Source organism: Rhyacophila brunnea, unplaced genomic scaffold (assembly GCF_057557595.1).
Source record: "Rhyacophila brunnea isolate RB1 unplaced genomic scaffold, BYU_Rbru_1.0 scaffold_1, whole genome shotgun sequence".
NCBI classification, from domain to species: Eukaryota; Metazoa; Arthropoda; class Insecta; order Trichoptera; family Rhyacophilidae; genus Rhyacophila; species Rhyacophila brunnea.
The window spans coordinates 50,619,433-50,638,054 of NW_028232751.1; the positions used below are offsets into that span (position 1 = coordinate 50,619,433).

Here is an 18,622-nt window from a genome sequence, read left to right on the forward strand (position 1 = left end):
GAATCGACGAGTCGAATACACTCAGAAGAATCGAGTCTACGGTACAGAATCTAGTCTCGACCGAAAAAAGAATCGAGTCTCGAGTCACTTGTAATAAACTAAATTAATTGATTCATCTTATGAAAATATTCCACATAATTCTATGACGAAATTAAAATAAATTTCTCTAATATTATTATATACCGTCAAAAAAAATAAACGCCGTAAATATGGAATAAGTATATTTTTATTATTAATACTATCGACCGAATGTACTTGATGGAATTTGAATTTAAATTCTAATGGATTTAAAATTTTTACTATTCTATTTGAGTCGTGTTTTTTTGACCCGGGTTTCGCCTTTTGGTATCTTCAGGCGCTGTGTACACTTTTTTTTATTGTTGACCCTTGACTTGATAGGTAGGTAATGGAGTTTTTACCTACTTTATTGTATTGATTTATTACATAAGCTAGAGTTAAGGGGGATGCTTATACTATCAGAGGCGAAAAGAGGCACCTAACGGGAAAATACGAAGCTTGCAATTTGAGATTTTTTTTGATAATTTACAAGTTCAACTGTAGTAATTAATAAATATGTATCTGAAAACACTAAAAAGATTTTTAATTTTTTTTTTTAATTTAAAGATAAACTGGCAATTGTAAAAAAATGTAATAAAATGTGAATTCGTTGCAGGGTCAAATCTTATTATTACATTATATTTTATGGCCACATTTATTATTAAAATTTAGTTTATTAAGTTTTAGATTTTATGTGGTGTAGATTTTTGACTAATTCATCGTTTTAATATTTTTTATATATATTTTAAAAAACATCGATTTAAAAAAAAATATATGTGTATAACTTGAAATCCTTTTTATTTATATCAAATTTTATTTTAGGCATGGTCACAATATTGAAGCTCGAGTTGATATAAATAAAAAGGATTTCAAGTTATACACATTTATATTTTTATAAAAATCGTTGTTTTTTAAAATATATATAAAAAATATTAAAACGATGAATTAGTCAAAAATCTACACCACATAAAATCTAAAACTTAATAAACTAAATTTTAATGATAATTATGACCATAAAATATAATGCAATAATAAGATTTGACCCTGCAACGAATTCTCATTTTATTACATTTTTTTACAATTGTAAGTTTATCTTTAAGTTTAAAAAAAAAATAAAAAATCTTTTTAATGTTTTCGGATACATATTTATTAAATAATACAGTTGAAATTGTAAATTATCAAAAAAAAATCTCTAATTGCAAGCTTCGTATATTTCCGCTAGGTTCTCTGCTGGCATGCGTCTCCCCCTTAAGAGTGTTCGTTGTCAGTGTATGTTTGCCTTTGGTGAGTGTACACAGCGCCTGAAGATGCCGAAAGGCGAAACCTGGGTCTCAAAAAACGACTCAAATGGAATAGCACAAAACTTAAATCCATTAGAAGTATTTTTTTTCAATTATTAATTATTTTTTAAATTAGAATTACTACACTATGAATGATCAAATAATGTGGCTGAAATTTTGGAGATGAAAAGGATACTTACCTATCCGATACATACGTGTGTAATGTCCTTTAGAATAATTTTCAATTTGTTATCATTTTAGTACTCTATTAAAGTTTTCAAAGGGTAGTGGCCACCGCCCTTCACAAAGATATCCTCCCGACAGAATAAAAATCAACAAAAACTACCAAATGACATATAATTTTTTAAAAAGGAACGCACCAAAGACTAAAACATCTGTTTAGTTAAATAATTTCAGTCAGTTTTACATTTCCTTACACAATTAAATTTACAATAACATATATTTTCGCCAGCTCCGTGACAACCACTATGATTATTTTTTTCAATTTGCAAGTACACTAATAATTCACAATACCATTCATAATTAGGGATGCAGGCAGGATTCGAGGGGCGGCAAAATGCATATAAAATATATAAATTTAAAAAAATACCTAGCATTCACTATTATAAATTAATTCAATATACCTAATCAATTCCATTAGGCGGGTAGATACGTAAACTAAATCTAATGCCGGGTCCACACTGGCAACATGTCGCCGGCAACCTCGTTAAATTTTCGATAATTATCATAATTGCTTAAGAAATTTTACGATAATTATCATACTTATCGTAAAATTTAACGAGGTTGCCGGTGACATGTTGCCAGTGTGGACCCGGCATAATGTTGAAATATATGTCGTACCTAAATATGCTGTAGGTCCTATACCTACTACCAAAGGTGACCCACAAGTCTAAAAATTAATACATATGCATCAGTGGCGAATAGTGGAGGTAGGCTGGATAAATAGTATATTATACATAGTACACACTTAACTTTGTCAGTCAAACATATTTGTTTCATTGAACTAAGACTACCATTTGCAGATAATGTTGGTTAGTTTTAAAAATCAATTAAACCCTGCCTAAACCAAACCCTAATAGTTTGAGTATGCTATGGCCAATCCGACAAAAATAGTGCACACTTATGTATTTGTTTTCATTGAATTAAAAATACCTACATAATAATATTATTACAGCTGGTATTGGTTAGTTTTTAAAATTTATTAAGCCCTGGCTAAACCAAACTATAAGGAATATATTATAATATTCTCCACGATGGCCGCGCGGCTTGAGCGTCGGCCTATAGTGTCGTGGGTCTGGCAAGTACCTACACAATTATTGTTTTTCAATTTGTGTATGAGTCACAGTATGGACCTAATAGGTTGAGCAAGTGGCCGACATCCATTTCTCGTAAAAACAAAATCTGTTTATACAAAAATCCACTCTGTGGAGGCCCATATGATCTTAATTAGGATCGGACATGGTCTAAGAAGATCTATAAATATATAAAATAATGTATAATGGCATAATTTTAGATATTTTATAGATAGACAACTATTGTTTTACTATTATCTATTATACCAAGCCATACGCAAGGTTTAATTATTTTTTTTAAACTAACCGACTGCATAACTTCACTAATACTGCATGTTGTAGTTTACCGACAAAGTTTAGTGTGCACTATTTATGTCGGATCTTAACAGCCTACCTCCACCCTTCGCCAGTTTATATAAGCGCTCGAAATGGAAAAGATTACGAACCGGAGCGCTCAAATTTTTTCTGAAGTTATTAACATAGTGTGTATTAACGCGTGTTTGAACATGTACCGTTTAAAAAAAATCGGTTAGGTACATGTTCAAACACGCGCGTTAACATCATTTTACTCCCTACTTCAATTATAGTTTGTCGATTTATGGCTACGGCCGTATGTTGTAGCTTAACCACTGGGGAATGCCAAAAGAAATGGCGTATTTCAAAAAAACACTACCTTATTCTTAGGTCAATAATTGTTATAAAGCAATCATTATTCGTAGGATGTTTATCACACTTGAATGGTCAATGACATAGCGTATAATATTAGTATCTTTAGAATTATCTTCAAATGTGTTAATCTTGCCCATTTTTTGAATAATAAAATGCCTAATTCTTGTCAAATTTGGGATCACAGAGATTATCAATATATTTTTTTATCGTAAATATTTCACTATAATAATGTCGACATAAATTATACTGATGGTTTTATAAATGCATTAAAGATTAATAAATGTAAACAATCTTAACACCACTGCACATTTATGTACTGAAATATGACTATATTCTAAAAGATTAGAGCGAGAGGTTTAAAAGAATACTATTTTATGTAATAAAAATACTTTATGCGGTCATGAAATGTTTAAAATAAATATAAAGGATAATAAGGCTTCAAAATTATATAAATAGATTATCTACAACGTTTAAGGTATGTCCAGGATCCTGCTTTGAAAATAGAATAAAAGCTCCATTTTGACCCACGCTGAGCACGTCCGCCCTTCATAATTTGTCATAATTATAAATATAAAATAATGATTTCAACTATTTTCATTTCTTGTATATTTTGGCGCGGCCATGTTCATAATACTTTAAGGGTGGTGATATTTTGATTTACATAGGTAGCTACCAGTGGTGAAGGGTGGATGTAGGCTGTTAAGATCCGTCATAAATAGTGCATATTAAACTTTTTCAGATATACGTATATGTTTTCATTGAAATAAGACTACAATTTACAGATGGTGTTGGTTAGTTTTTAAAATTCAATTAAACCCTGCGAAACCAAGCCATAATAGATAATAGTCCAAAAATGAATGCAATTAAATCGAAATTTTTATCGATAAAATAGTATTTTTTATCTATTTTAGTTTAGTTTAGGCAGGGCTTAATGGAGTTTAAAGGAATGAACCAAAGCTGACTCATCAACAGTATGTGTAATATGTATTCTTAATCCTTCGATTCGAGTTCGAGAACAGACACAACAGCCTTCGGTGATTGAGGTTATCACGAATAGACGCTTTACGTGGCTAGGACACGTATTCCGGATACCGCCAAAGAGTGCGACACTTCGTGCCTTTGTGGCACAGCCTCAAGGGTTCCGTCGCCGTGGCCGGCCCTCCCTCACCCTGCAGCAGTACCTACTACAGGAGCGACCTACGTGCTGCAGGTCTGACATAGCGGGAGGCGCAAGAGTTGGCAATGGACCAAGGGAATTGGCGCGAACTTGTGCTTGCCCTATGCTCCAATATTGGGTCGTGACAGGGTAAAAGAAGAAGAAGAATATATTAAAGACCGTCCAGCCTCTTTGGGTCGTATACTAGGTACTGACAAAAAATTCACGTCTAAATAAAACATGGTTCTTGTCGGTTTACACTTTACAGGAAGCCAACAGCAAACAAATTTTGAAAATAGCTGATATACTGGATAATTTGTTAAGTTAGGTTTTCATTCTTGAATTCATGAATTTTGCCAAAATCAGCTATGAAAATTGAATTAATGTTCATATTGTATCTAATAAAATTGAAGACTGTATAGCACAGGTCGTCAAACTGATCCGTACCGCCCACTAGTGGGCGGTAAGGCTTCCGTGTTGGGCGATTTTTGCTTTTACCCCAAAATCCTTGAAAATTTTGCTTCAGAATTTTTGTTTTTCGGCATAACTTCACCCATGGACTGAACACATTGTGATCGGATTAACTTTTGTTCATTGCTGCATTTAGAAAGTAACACGTGCCTAATTGCAAATTCTTAGCAAGCTATTGTAGCTGTTTTGTGAGACGATTATGATGAGCAATAATTTATCAGGCTACTTTTACATACAGAAGGTCGTTGGCTCTCTAAAGGTGCATGCCTGTCTCGCTTTGTAGCATTATATGACAGTATCATGCAGTTTTTAGAGGAAAATCACAAGGGAGTTATCTACCAACAATTGAAAACAGTTAAGGTGAAGCCTTTACTGAGCCGTTTTTAAAGAGGCACCTAGCGGAAAGATACGAAGCTTGCAATTTGAGATTTTTTTTTGGTAATTTAAAATTTCAACTGTATTAATTAATAAATATGTAAGTATCTGAAAACATTAAAAAGAAAAATATTTTTTATTTTAAGTCAAAGTTAAACTTACAATTGTAAAAAATGTAATAAAATGTGAATTTGTTGAATCGGACCGCACCCTATTATTACATATATTTTCTGGTAATATTTATTATTAAAATTTAGTTTATTAAGTTTTCTAAGCATCACCTAAGCGATTTTTAACTAATTCATAGTTTAAATATTTTTTATATCAATTTTAAAAAACATCGATTTTATAAAAAATACAAATGTGTATAACTTGAAATCCTTTTTATTTATATCAAACCAAGCTTCAATATTGGGACCATACATAAATAAAATTTGATATAAATAAAAAGGATTTCAAGTTATACACAATTATATTTTTTATATAAATCGATGTTTTTAAAATAGATATAAAAAATATTAAAACTATGAATTAGTCAAAAATCGCTTAGGTGATGCTTAGAAAACTTAATAAACTAAATTTTAATAATAATTATGACCATAAAATATATGTAATAATAGGGTGCGGTCCGATTCAACAAATTCACATTTTTTACAATTGTATGTTTGTTTTATTTAAAATAAAGAATATTTTTCTTTTTAATGTTTTCAGATACCTACATATTTATTCATCAATACAGTTGAAATTGTAAATTATCAAAAAAATGTCTCAAATTGCAAGCTTATATATTTTTATTATTATTTTCCGCTAGGTGCCTCTTTAAAAAAGGCTCAGTAAAGCCTTCACCTTAAGCATGATGCTTTTTATTTGGCAGATATTTTCAAACGATTTAATGAATTTAACGTGCAGCTTCAAGATGCCACTAAAACACTTATTAGTTGTAAAAATACTGTGTCCTTATTTATCGAAAAACTTGATCTTCTCCATCGTAACCTTCTGAAGAGAGAATTTTATTATCTATAAAAGAAGATAAATAACATCAGAAGAAATCGAAAGGTTTAGTTGCCATATCAGCGAACTTAAAATTGATATGAAAATAAGATTCAAGGACATTTTAAATTTAAAGACATAATTGGATGATAAATTCTTTCACCATAAATATGGATGAGGTCGGTATAATTTATCAAGAAGAGTTGTTGGAACTGAAATATGACGAGAGCAAAAATATTTTTAATATTTCCGGAAGCCAAAAACTTTTGCAAAATAAAAAAATGCCTGGTTTATATCCAAAAATGTGGGAAACAATGAAAGATATTTTAATACCCTTTCCCACATCTTATCTTGTTGAATCAGGTTTCAGTGTGGTGAATAACATCATGACAAAACAAAGAAATCATCTGAAAATCACTGAAAGAGGAGACCTTCGTTTGTTTTTAACGAAAATTGAACCAGATATCAAATATTTAGTCACACAGCATCAGGCTCAAGGTTCTCATTAGTTATTGAATTCGATTTTTAAAATCTCTTGTTTTTTTCAATATATTATGTATACCTATGCACTCTTTTTTTGATGCAATGAATAAAATGTTATAACAACTTGTTTTTTCACATCTCCTAAATTTCTTCTAGAAAGTTTTTCACCCATATACTGGATTGAAATATAGCGATGTTTGTAGGCGGTAAGGAAATTTTAACCATGAAAAGTAAGCAAAAGTGGACGGTAGGCATAAAAAGGTTGACGACCCCTTCCGTATAGTGTAACGGTCACCTCTTTCCGATAAAAAAGCTCACGGCAAAATGTGCCACGGTGAAATGTTTTACGTATGTACAATTTACATGTAACCATGATGATTAAGGTGCAAAAATATCTGTGGAAAATGTTGTGGTCATTGACGCTATGATGAAAGTATACATTGCTTGCTGAAAACCTCTCAAAGGTCTTTTTCTCTTCACGTTGCGTTTTATCAGAAATTGGCGGCCAAATTGCAATGCCTATATCTATCCCGGACCAGTTGCATCACATAACGAAAGCCTTAGTGCTAGAATGTACGTAGACAGTGTCTTTTGTATAGTCATATCAAACACGGTTATACGTTTGAGTTGCAAATGTTCACATGCGAAACCAATCTCATGTACTATTGTCTGGTTCCTTGATCGAGTAGATCTGTTTTGTTATATTTCCTCTTTCAAGCCACATACTTACCATTCATAACAACTGGATAGCTGTATAAATAATTATTGTATTATACTGCCTGTCTTATTTTATTTTTCATTCTCTAATGACCTGTTTACCAAAGATTTTCTGTACTCATTTTGTCTATAAACGATTCTAAATAATCGTATTAACTGTTTGATTCATTAATACTTTCTGTGTTCATTTATTTTGTATCTTCTATTCATCAATATTAATAGTACATAGATACTCATTCATATTAATACATTAGTACATTAATACATGTTAGTGATGACACATATTAAAAATTTAATTTTTAAAATTTTCGATTTAGAAATATAGAAATGAGTTAATTCTCAAGATACGACACTATCTAATGGAAATATGTTTGCACCGTGACACAAATAGCAGGGAACATGTTGTTTTAATCCAAAATACGACTTCTATCAACGTTGTCTCGTATTCCATTCCACAGTACAAGACGTCAATGGACGTCCTGTCATATCACATCTCACAAAATATGACGTTTATAGCTGTCATGTCCACGAATGTGTTAATATATTTCCAACTGATTTATTTCATTTACAAAGTTCACCAAAAAGAATATTAAGAAAATAAAACTATTAAAGGTAGGAGAAAATGTATACTTAATAATTATTTTTTAAACAGTAGAATTTTTTTTTGTAGTTTCTAAATAATAAAAAGTATAATCCAAAATTCAAAATTTTATAAATATACAATACATTCAGCCCTCTGTCCATTGCAATTATTTTATCATCTTTAGTGATTCCTAACCAGTGTCATGATTTTTTTTTCAATTACTATGATAAGAGCTGATATTCTCTATTGATGCTGGATCAACGACTATAAATCTAATCTCGAAATGGAATTCGTCTGTTATGTATTTTGAACTCATTTTGTTAGTATTTCAACGTTATTCATTTACATTTTTATTGCAATTATTATTGATTCTTTTTGTTTTATGTGACCCATATTATATTATTAATTGTCTGAGTATTATTATAAAATTATAGTGACCTCTTTATAAGTTAGCTCTGTCCATATTATATTATTTTTCCAATGCTTTCTGTATAATTGTCTAGAGGGCAGTGTTATCAAATTTAGTAAATTCTTTTATATCTTCAGAAATTAGTAACAATCTATGCGACGCAAAAGACTACAAATCCCTGGTATGCATTTTACAGAAAATTCTCTTTCATGGATTTTACTGATGAATTTTCAGTATCTTAAAGATTGTGTTCTACGAGCAAATAAAACTGTGATGATGTGGACTTGAAGTCCACTCTTCATACTTTCTCGATAATTGAGTGGGTAACTTCGGACCTAATCGGTTACAATTAATTTTTTATAATCAATAATGTAGGTATTCAAATTGCATACGTTTACATGAGTCAATTGATGTACTCAACTGTTTCATTTACTGTTTTTTTTTCATTACATGTCTAAAGTTGATTTGTAATGTGATGTTTTGTATTTCTTAGGATTCTGATTAGGTTTAGAACTGGGAGGTGGTAGGATGAATTATTTGGGGAATAAAAAAAATGAAAAACGTTTATAATTTGGTAAGAAAACATTTTATTTTGTATTCACGTTCCCTCAATTTTGAGTAAATGCATTTTCAATGTTAAATCTTTGGGTTTCACTAATGCATAACACTTTTGAATAAACAAAATTTGATAATCGTGGAAATATTATTCAGTATATGGTTATCCTTACAATCTACCCGATCTAAATAAATTGACGTCTTCAAACATTTGGAAATATAAAGAAAAATAAAAAACAAAACTATTTTCATTTAAAAAATAATGTAGGTAGGTATTGATTGTTAGGTTTGAATTTGCTTACTCGGAGGTGATTAGCTTACGTTATTAGTTAATCAGAAATCCAATAAGGGATATTTCTTATTTAAAGGAGAATGTGTTCTCAACATGAAAACAGAGGTATTTAGTTAAATGAACAATAAAGTACTAATTGCGATAAAAATAAAGTAATTTCTTCTCAGTTGCTACTCTGTTCTCAGTCACATACATTTGTTTAATAATATAGGAGAATAAGAGCATAATTTATTTGGTTTCAGTTAATAATTAAACGTATTTACTCTATTTTATACAAATGACGTATTATATATTTATGAATATACAATCACAAGCTCGGGTTTTCTAAATTCAGCAGCAAAGAGTGATTTTCTTTTTATACAAAAGGGAATTATATCATTACCTTCTTACTAGCTATCGTTATTAAGTATAAAGACTAGCATAAATCAGTATCATCTTAACTAGGAGTATAAAGTTCATACAATTACACATACATTTTATAATAATCGATGGTCCTAGAATAGAGCGAAGGTGAGCTTAACAATCAGTGGGCAATTAAATTATAGAGGTGCTCTTTCTAAAATATGCCACATGTTTCCTTCTATCAATGCCTTTGTACTGTTTTACAAGCATTACTGGAATAAACAACTTTACGTTAATTAAATATCAAACATACTCTAATAATTGAGAGTATAATTTACACAGTTCCATAAATACGCACGCACTGCCAGACTAGCGTTTGACGGATGCGTACATGCTTATGAAGGTGTCATTGAGTCGGTGCATTTTGCCCCTGATCCATCCAGCCCGTGTCCTTCTGCAAATCAATAATTCTTTATCACAGCACACATTTCGGAATAATTAGCAAAGCATGACGACATTGTTTGGACTTGTTATAGCCAATCCACAATTTATAGAAACATATTATCAAATTATACAAATTCATTGGGATTTCAAACGAATAATTCATTAATGTACATACAGTATCGAAATATAATAAAAATAGTGTAAAAATATATTTATGTTGTCACGCTGCTTAAGAGAGCTTTAAGGGAAATTCAATTCATTAATTAACTTCTAAATTATATACAAAAATACGTATGAATCATTCATTACTCAACAGACAGTAAATTTATACACGTAGGTAGGTAGTAAGTATTTGGGTGAAATTTGTTCACAAATCAAATTATACATCGATAATATTCAAAGTTTAAAAATATATACACATTTGATTTATGTTTAATAATTATTATTACAAACATGCAATTTCGTGTAAAGGCCCCCATGACATAAGGTCTCCAAATTTTTGTATAATTCCTAACGAGTAGGCAAAAACTCAAATGGGTACATTGCCAAAGTAAAAGAGGTAATGTCAAAATGTGGGGCTTAGAAAGAAAAACGGCAGTTACCATTTTTGTAGAATGTTGGTGATTCATTAAAAATGTTTTATTTCATTCTTTTAGGTGTAATTTCTGAAAAATGTATTTTTAAATGTTGTTCGTATACTAATAATATATAATAATGTTATAAGACTTTTTTTAGAAAATACACCTATAAAAGAGAAATAAGGCAAATATATAAATCAGAATGATGATTGGTTCCTATTAAGATACATAAATTAAACATAATACAAACACATGAAAAATATATAAAATATTTACAGCAAAGAAATAATTTATAGAACATTTCAAATCTAAATCAGTACGGTAGAAGATTACATTTCCTTAAATAGTAATAATAACACGGCCACAACGGCTTCGACATAATATATTCAGACACCAACAATAAAGTGGAATTATTGTAAATATGACAATAATAAAATTACAATACCACTATATTATTTCACACAACATCGTTAACTGATTCTAATAAAACTCATTTATTAAAATTTGTTAGCTCGTTCTAAGAAACATTAGAAAATCACATCAAATTATATGCCAAAATTAATCAGTATGCCAAATTGTATTATTATGCTGAGTTTACAAAGTATTTCTAAAAATATTTACTTAGTCATAAATTACACTACACTTCAATAATAAATTATTGAAAAAGCTATCTTTTATGTCAAAAAATATGCAAGCATTTTTATCAATTAACTTTATCACAGATTGATTTCTTAGTTACAATATAATCAAAATAATGTTTCTATCAACCAAAAATAAATAAAAATTTAATATCATAGGCCTCATCAAAAAAAGTCAAACACATCAGCAATAGCTGATATGATAGTCATGCAAAGAAAATAACCTAATTGTATATATGTATTATGAAAATTATTTAGTACTTGAATTAAGACGATTAACAATAATTAATGTAAAATTTTATGCAAACGATGTGTGTTTCCATAATACAGTTTATATCGAATTTTTTAAATTAAATTTTGGTGGAATAATGACAAAACTGAAAAATGTACAATACGTAAAATAATAACAAATGAAGATAGCTCGAAATAAAAAATAGTTTAATGATTTGGATGAGTGTAACCGATATTCAAATGAACTTGGAAAAATTATGCCGACAATTATGGTTTATCAATATTAATGATAGTAATGGATGTGGAATGTAGAATACTATGTAAAAAGACTTAACTCAATATCTGAAGTAGTTGATTGAAAATTAATACATAATATTATAGCAGGGTTATTATTTAATTGGTTTGAAGTAATTTATTTCATTCAATGATTATTTTTGTTGGATTTTGTATTTTGCTGATGTTTTTGATGAATATCAATATTATTTTATTTGATTCAAAGTAATAATAATAAGAGTAACAGATTGTATAATTCCTATCATGGCATTCTAAGTACGTTATAAATATATGTATTTGATAAGGATCTTAAGTTTATAGACATAAATACATGTGAATGATAATAATCTCATAATAATTCATTGTTTCTTCAAACACTAATGCACTAAAAAATATTACATCCGTGGATGAATGAAATTTTCAACAGCCATTCTAATAACTGTTTAAAGTTTGTTTATAAATACTATACAAAGGAGAGTATAAAAAAGAGTGAATAATGTATGGGCCGTTAAAGGGCACTTATTATCGATTAAGAGCAGATATAGTGTCTTTAACAGTATTCGCTATGTCATTAAGTAAGCGGAGAGGGTCAGACTCTACACCGGGCCTCTGCCGACCACCGGCCGTCCTAACAGCCTGCGTTTGAGACTCTAGTCTGTTGGTAACTTCCCGGAGTTGAAACCTCTGCTGAGGTGGAGCAACATCTGCACAGTATTCTACACAAGCGGTGTAAAACATGCTCAATTTGTCTGAAAGTTGAAGCCAGGATGGTCCATTGATTGTCTTCATTCCTTTCATTGTGCCGAGGCTCGATTCGAGGGCCTGCGAGATTTCTATTATATTTTCACGGGCCCCTTTGGGTTCATCAGGCACGGATTCAGACGGGGGTGAAGATTTTCCAGGAGGTACTACAATCGGTGAGATTGGGGTCGCATAAATGGCTCCGGTTCCTTTAGCAGGTACGATAGGTTTTATGGCTTTGACTGGCGGTTTAACGGGCACAGCGGGTTTATCGTCCGCTGAGGATGGCCACGGCCTCCGGCACTGGTCGGCCGGCTTGTTATTCATGTTGAAACTGCGACTCATGATAATAGATAGCGAATTATTGTCAGGATTAAATTCTTTATCATCAGTTACATCGCTCTTGGAGGGTTTATCGGATTTCTCTTCAATAATAATAGGTTTCGTATTTTTCATAGACAGTTTGGGACTTAGTTGTGAAGTAGTTATATCCGTAATTGATTCTTTGGGCTCCCACAATTTTTTAAGGCTACTTATACTACCAGTGCTTCGACGTTTATCATCTTCTTCCTCTTTTGAAATGATAAGCGTGTTTACGTTAGCCTCCTGTTTCTTTGCTTCAACGTTTTCAACAGGTGCTGGCTTCAGTTCTTTATTATCTTTAGTTACCTTACTACTGTTTTTTTCAGCTGCAGGTGTTTCTACCAGTTTTTTACCGGTCCCGTTAGTAGCTGGGGCTGTTTCTACTTTTCGCAACCTGGACTTGAAATCAACTATAGATCCTAAGTTCTCGGCTTCCACTTTTTTAATAGCTGTCTTTTTTTGTGGGTCAATTTTCTTTAGCTGCGGCTTAAATACAACCTTATTATTGTCATTCTTTGATGGGATCGAACTGGTACCGCCGTATGATGTGCGACGGAGACCAGCTTTTAAATCTACGGGTCCAAGGGAGGATCTGCTCTTTAAATCGAGAGGACCGACACTTTTCCCTTTAGGATCAGCACCAGTTTTATTAGAAGCCGGCTTAAGAGAGTCCATGTGTAAACTCTCTGATAATTCAGAAACTAATCTGGCAACAGGATCCCCAATGGTGGAGGGAAGATTCGTATTATCTGTAGGTGGAGATTCTTTAAAATTTTTGTGACTTTTTTTATCTGCTCGTTCCTTGATTTCAGCAACCAACTCCAATTCCAACAATTCTTTTCTGCTATTCTTTAAGTATAAATTGTCATCCTTTTCTATAACGGGTTTCTCTGTAAATGTTTCCTCAAGTGGCGGCGGTGGAATTAAGTAACTCAAGTCTGTATCAGCTTCAGTGTCATATACGGTGTATGATACTTTGGGATCTAGTCCCGGGTAAATCATGAATGACCCTTTTGTCGGTGCACTGGAGCCCATTTTAAGTGAAGTGATTCCTTCCGCGTTAGTGTCCCGAGGATTTCCAGTCCAAATACTTCCTTGATGATCAACAGGTGGAGCGGGAGGCAGGTGTAAAACAGCCAGAGGGCAGGGGGCGTCATCAGTCGGCGGAGGGAGATGAGCGGGTGGCGGTGGAAACTCGAGGTCAGCAAGACTCGGACAAGCTTTGCCCGGGCTTCGGCTGCGGACATTATCAGATGGTCGGCTGAAGGTTCTCAGAACAGGTTCTACAGACCTTCGAGTACGAGATGGCGGGGAAGCGGGCGCAGGAACAGTAACACCTCCGGAAGAATTACTACGGATCATGTGGGTCATTCCAATTGACAGTCTTGGAGACACGGGGCGACCTTCTTCAGACAATCCCCCTTCCTCTTCTGTGTGATCGACATCCGAGAGACCTTCGCGGCCAGAGCTCAATCCACCTTGTCGCAGTGACTCCAGATATGCTCCAATGCGAGCATTCTTGGGCAAAGTTCCATAACGATTGATGGCTCTGGTGACATTTTGAACATCCAAAGCAGCCACTTGTACAGACTGAAAAGGGTAAAGATAAATACATGGTTAGTCTGAATTTTATATATCTATATACACGTTACTCTTACTGCCGCTAATGTATCGTAGTAGGATACTGCACACTACATAGTTATGGCACAAGCGTAATATGGTATGATATTGAAATATTTCGCAAAGCACTGCTAATTTTATCAAAATATTGGCTGATTCGTCCAGCTACTGGCATCTTCATAAGCTTGTCAACAACTTTCATCAGCGCAGAGCTACGATAAGCTATGGACAAAATGGCATCTGAATGAAGGAAAGTAGAGAGATGTTTGTTATTGAAGTTGTAACTGTATGTGGCATTTGATTAATTTTTGTTGACGCATTCATTATGCATTTGGGGTCCATAAAAGACAGACCAATTATTTTTAACAACTGTATATATACAGGGAAGAAGACACCATTGACAGTGATTAATAAGTGAAAAGTGGGAAAGACCCTGGGGAAGATGGTCTAACGATAGATATCCTCAAAAAAGCGGGAAAAGATGCAAACAAAGTGCTTGCACAATTGTTCACAGTCTGCATGCGCAAAGAGGATGTCCGAGAGGCATGGAAAGGTCATTCTTCACAATAAAGGTAACAGAGAAGACCTAGCAAATTATCGTACAATAAGTCTACTCCCTATCCTCTAGAAGACGTTCACAAAAATTCCAATACAAAATGTACTAGACGAGAACCAACCGAGCGAACAAGCCGGATTTAGAGGAGGATACAGCACTATGGACCATATCCAAGTTCATCAGAGAAATTATAGAGCGGTGCCAGGAATACAAACTGCCACAATGCATGGGTTTTATATTTATAGACTACTAGCGAGTACCCGGCATACGTTGCAATGCCACTCAAAGAAAGAAGGTGTTTGTGTTTTAATTCTGTTTATTGAAGTGCTTTTGGATACACAATATTTTTTGTTTTTCCGTCTGGTGCGTACACAAATAAATCAGAAGGTTTTCCAACATGTGAGTAGGCCACATACAGCTGTCCATGTGAGAAGCATGAATTTTCTAAATTTCGTATAGGACCGCATACGAATAGAAGAATAAGATGGTTGTACTAATTCAGAGATCTTTGTGGATATGCGCACAACAACTGACGAAAGTTTCATTGTAATCAGATGAATGGTATAGGAATGCATACGAATAAAAGAAGATAGAATGAAGAGGAAGAAGAAGATGGTTGTACTAATTCAGAAACCTTTGCGGGTGTGCGCACAATAACTGACCAAAGTTTCATTGCAATCGAATGAATGGTATAGGAACGCATACGAATAGAAGATAGAATAGAAGAAGAAGATGGTTGTACTAATTCAGAAACCTTCACGGGTGTGCGCAAAACCACTGATGAAAGTTTCATCGCAATCGGATGAATGGTATAGGAACGCATACGAATAAAAGAAGATAGAATGAAGAAGAAAAAGATGGGTACTAATTCAGAAACCTTCGTGGGTGTGCCCACAACAACTCACTAAAGTTTCATTGCAATCGGATGAATGGTATAAGAATGCATATAGGACTGACAGACAGAGACAGACAAACAAACATTAATTTTTATATAATATATAGATGAGAAGAAGTTCGATTCCATAAAGAAATTTTCAATACTCGATGCACTCAGAAATCAAGGAATCCCCAGGCGCTATATAAATATTTTCAATAATATATACAGTAGCGCAAAAGCATCTGTCAATCTCAATAAACCATCGCGCAGATTTCTTATCAGAAAAGGAGTTCGATAAGGTGATACAATCTCACCTAAACTATTTACAGCTACCCTTGGAACACTTATTCAGGCAACTTGACTTGAGTGACAAAGGGATCCCCATAAATGGTCATCTGCGCTTTACCGATGATATAGTAATTTTCTCGCAAGACTCAGAAAACCTCCAAAACAGAATGCAGGAACTCGCTGAAGTAAGCAACAAAGTAGGCTTGAGAATAAATGTTACAAAAACAAAGTCATGTTTAACTGCTTTGTGTGCCAAGAAGGGATCCTCATCTATGGCATTCAGCTCGAACAGTTGAAAAACTATGTGTATCTGGGATAACAAGTGTCTATAGATGGATGTATATTTGATGAAATTGTTCGCAGTGTAAATGTGGGCTGGAGTGCTTTTGGCAGCCTGAATAATGTCTTCAAAAGTGACCTCCCACTGTGCCTAAAGCTCAAAGTGTTCAACCAGTGTGTGCTTCCCGTAATCACATATGCGTGTGAAACATGGACCCTAAGTAAAAGAAAGATCCAGAAACTTAGAGTAGCACAATGTGGTATGGCGAGGTGCATGCTGGGCATAACACGAAAGGACAAAAAGAGGAATGAGTGGATTAGGAAACAGACAAGGATTTGCAATGTAATAGAGTTCACTGAAAACCTCAAATGGACATGGGCTAGACACATAGCTCGAAGAAAGGACAATCATTGGACAAATTTAGTCATCCAGTGGTACCCAAGAGGTACAAAACATCCGCAACATAGACCTAGACCTGACTCGATGAAATGATGAAGTTCTGCGGAAATACGTGGCAACGCACAGGACCGAAAGAAGTGGAATCAGCTGGGAGAGGCCTTCATCCAGCAGTGGATAGATTCAGGCTGATGATGATGATGATAAATTTAAATTAGGTACACACTTCAATACTAAGCAATCACATTGTTCTTTTTGAATTGCAGAGTAGTTGGGAAAATATTTTTTTAAAACCTTAATCTTTAGCTGATTATCGATAATTGTACGCTTCTTTAATGAAATAGAATAATTTTAAATCAATGGCATCTACCAATAAAATAAAAAGTAACTTGGGTAATTTAAAAATTATTTTATAATTCTCACTTTCTTTCCCCTATGCTGGAGTCCTCTGTGGCCCATGATGGGCGCACGTTTAAAAAGGGGTTGAGTTCCACCCGCACCACTTTGGATGTTGACGGGCTGATGACCGCCCTCTGCCTGAGAATCGTCAGTATCGGGAGTGTGTTCTTGCAAAGAGCCATCCGAGGAAGCAGCTCTGCCAGGTATGTTGGACTTTAAATCACGACCGGCAGCTGTTGATATCAATTGAAGAAACAAAATTACTATTAATAGAATAAATATTGTTTTGAAAAATTCATTAGAATATTACTAAACACTGTGTATGAATAATGAATTATATTGTGAAAGAAATCAGATGAAAAGAGCAAATTTTTTTGTGGCAGAGATCAAAGAGATCAAATAACAATCAATAGACTATCACCAGTATCTTGTACTTCACACACTACCAATGCAGTGTTATATTGAATAAAAAATTTTGCATGGTTACAGTCGATTTATATCACATATGTTGAAATTGTTTGAGACTATTTCATGAAATAAGGCTTCCCAAAAAACTAGATTATAAAATGCATTACATAACTTAGTTAACATACTAGTTAAGGAATTCGATATATATTAATTCCCACTTAATTAGTTCAAAAATTCTCGGTCTAGTATAAAATACAAATAATTAATAATACCTATCAGATATGAGTTCTCAATGAATTTAAATTATTGCAAAAGGCACAAGATGTGATTTTAATATTTTGTTTTTACTGCATATAATATAATATTAACGTCTCAATGAAAACTACTAAAAAGAGCAATAGTTACGTTTTTACAAGCATTATTTCTAGAAAGAAACTAATTACATATTGGGGTTATTGAATGCATATATGCATGAGTAAGTACAAAGTGGATTCCGATCCGAAAAGTTTTAAATTAAAATCATTAAAATCAATTTGACTACTTTATCAAGGAAGAAAATCCATAAGCAAAAAAATAAAGTATAAATATTCGTAAAATTTGTTTATAATATTATATTATCATGCTATCTACGATGTATATTATATTGGTTATCTCACAAATTAATACTACAAATATTATCGGGATTGTATTTTTCGAAATAATAGCATAGGTGATCGAATAATTCAAGAACATAAGAAGAAATGCAATATGGAAACAAATATTATTGAACCAAGACCATAATTTTTAGAGAAAAAAATTTTTAGGGGTGGAACAAGATATAGTTTTTTCTTTAAAATAA

The 18,622-nt window shown here is 32.7% G+C and overlaps 1 protein-coding gene across 1 annotated transcript in view; it reads right to left on the reverse strand.

The window, feature by feature from the left end:
* Nucleotides 1-12,036: 12,036 nt before the first annotated feature.
* The window catches only part of Abl (tyrosine-protein kinase Abl), a 73,087-nt gene continuing 66,501 nt past the window's right edge, over nt 12,037-18,622 (reverse strand). Inside the window, exons 10-11 of the mRNA XM_085946890.1 lie at nt 17,401-17,609; nt 12,037-14,550 (exon numbers count right to left, since the gene is read on the reverse strand). Coding sequence (XP_085803016.1) covers nt 12,379-14,550; nt 17,401-17,609 — 2,381 coding nt within the window. The 3' untranslated portion in view covers nt 12,037-12,378. The remainder of the gene's footprint in view (nt 14,551-17,400; nt 17,610-18,622) is intronic.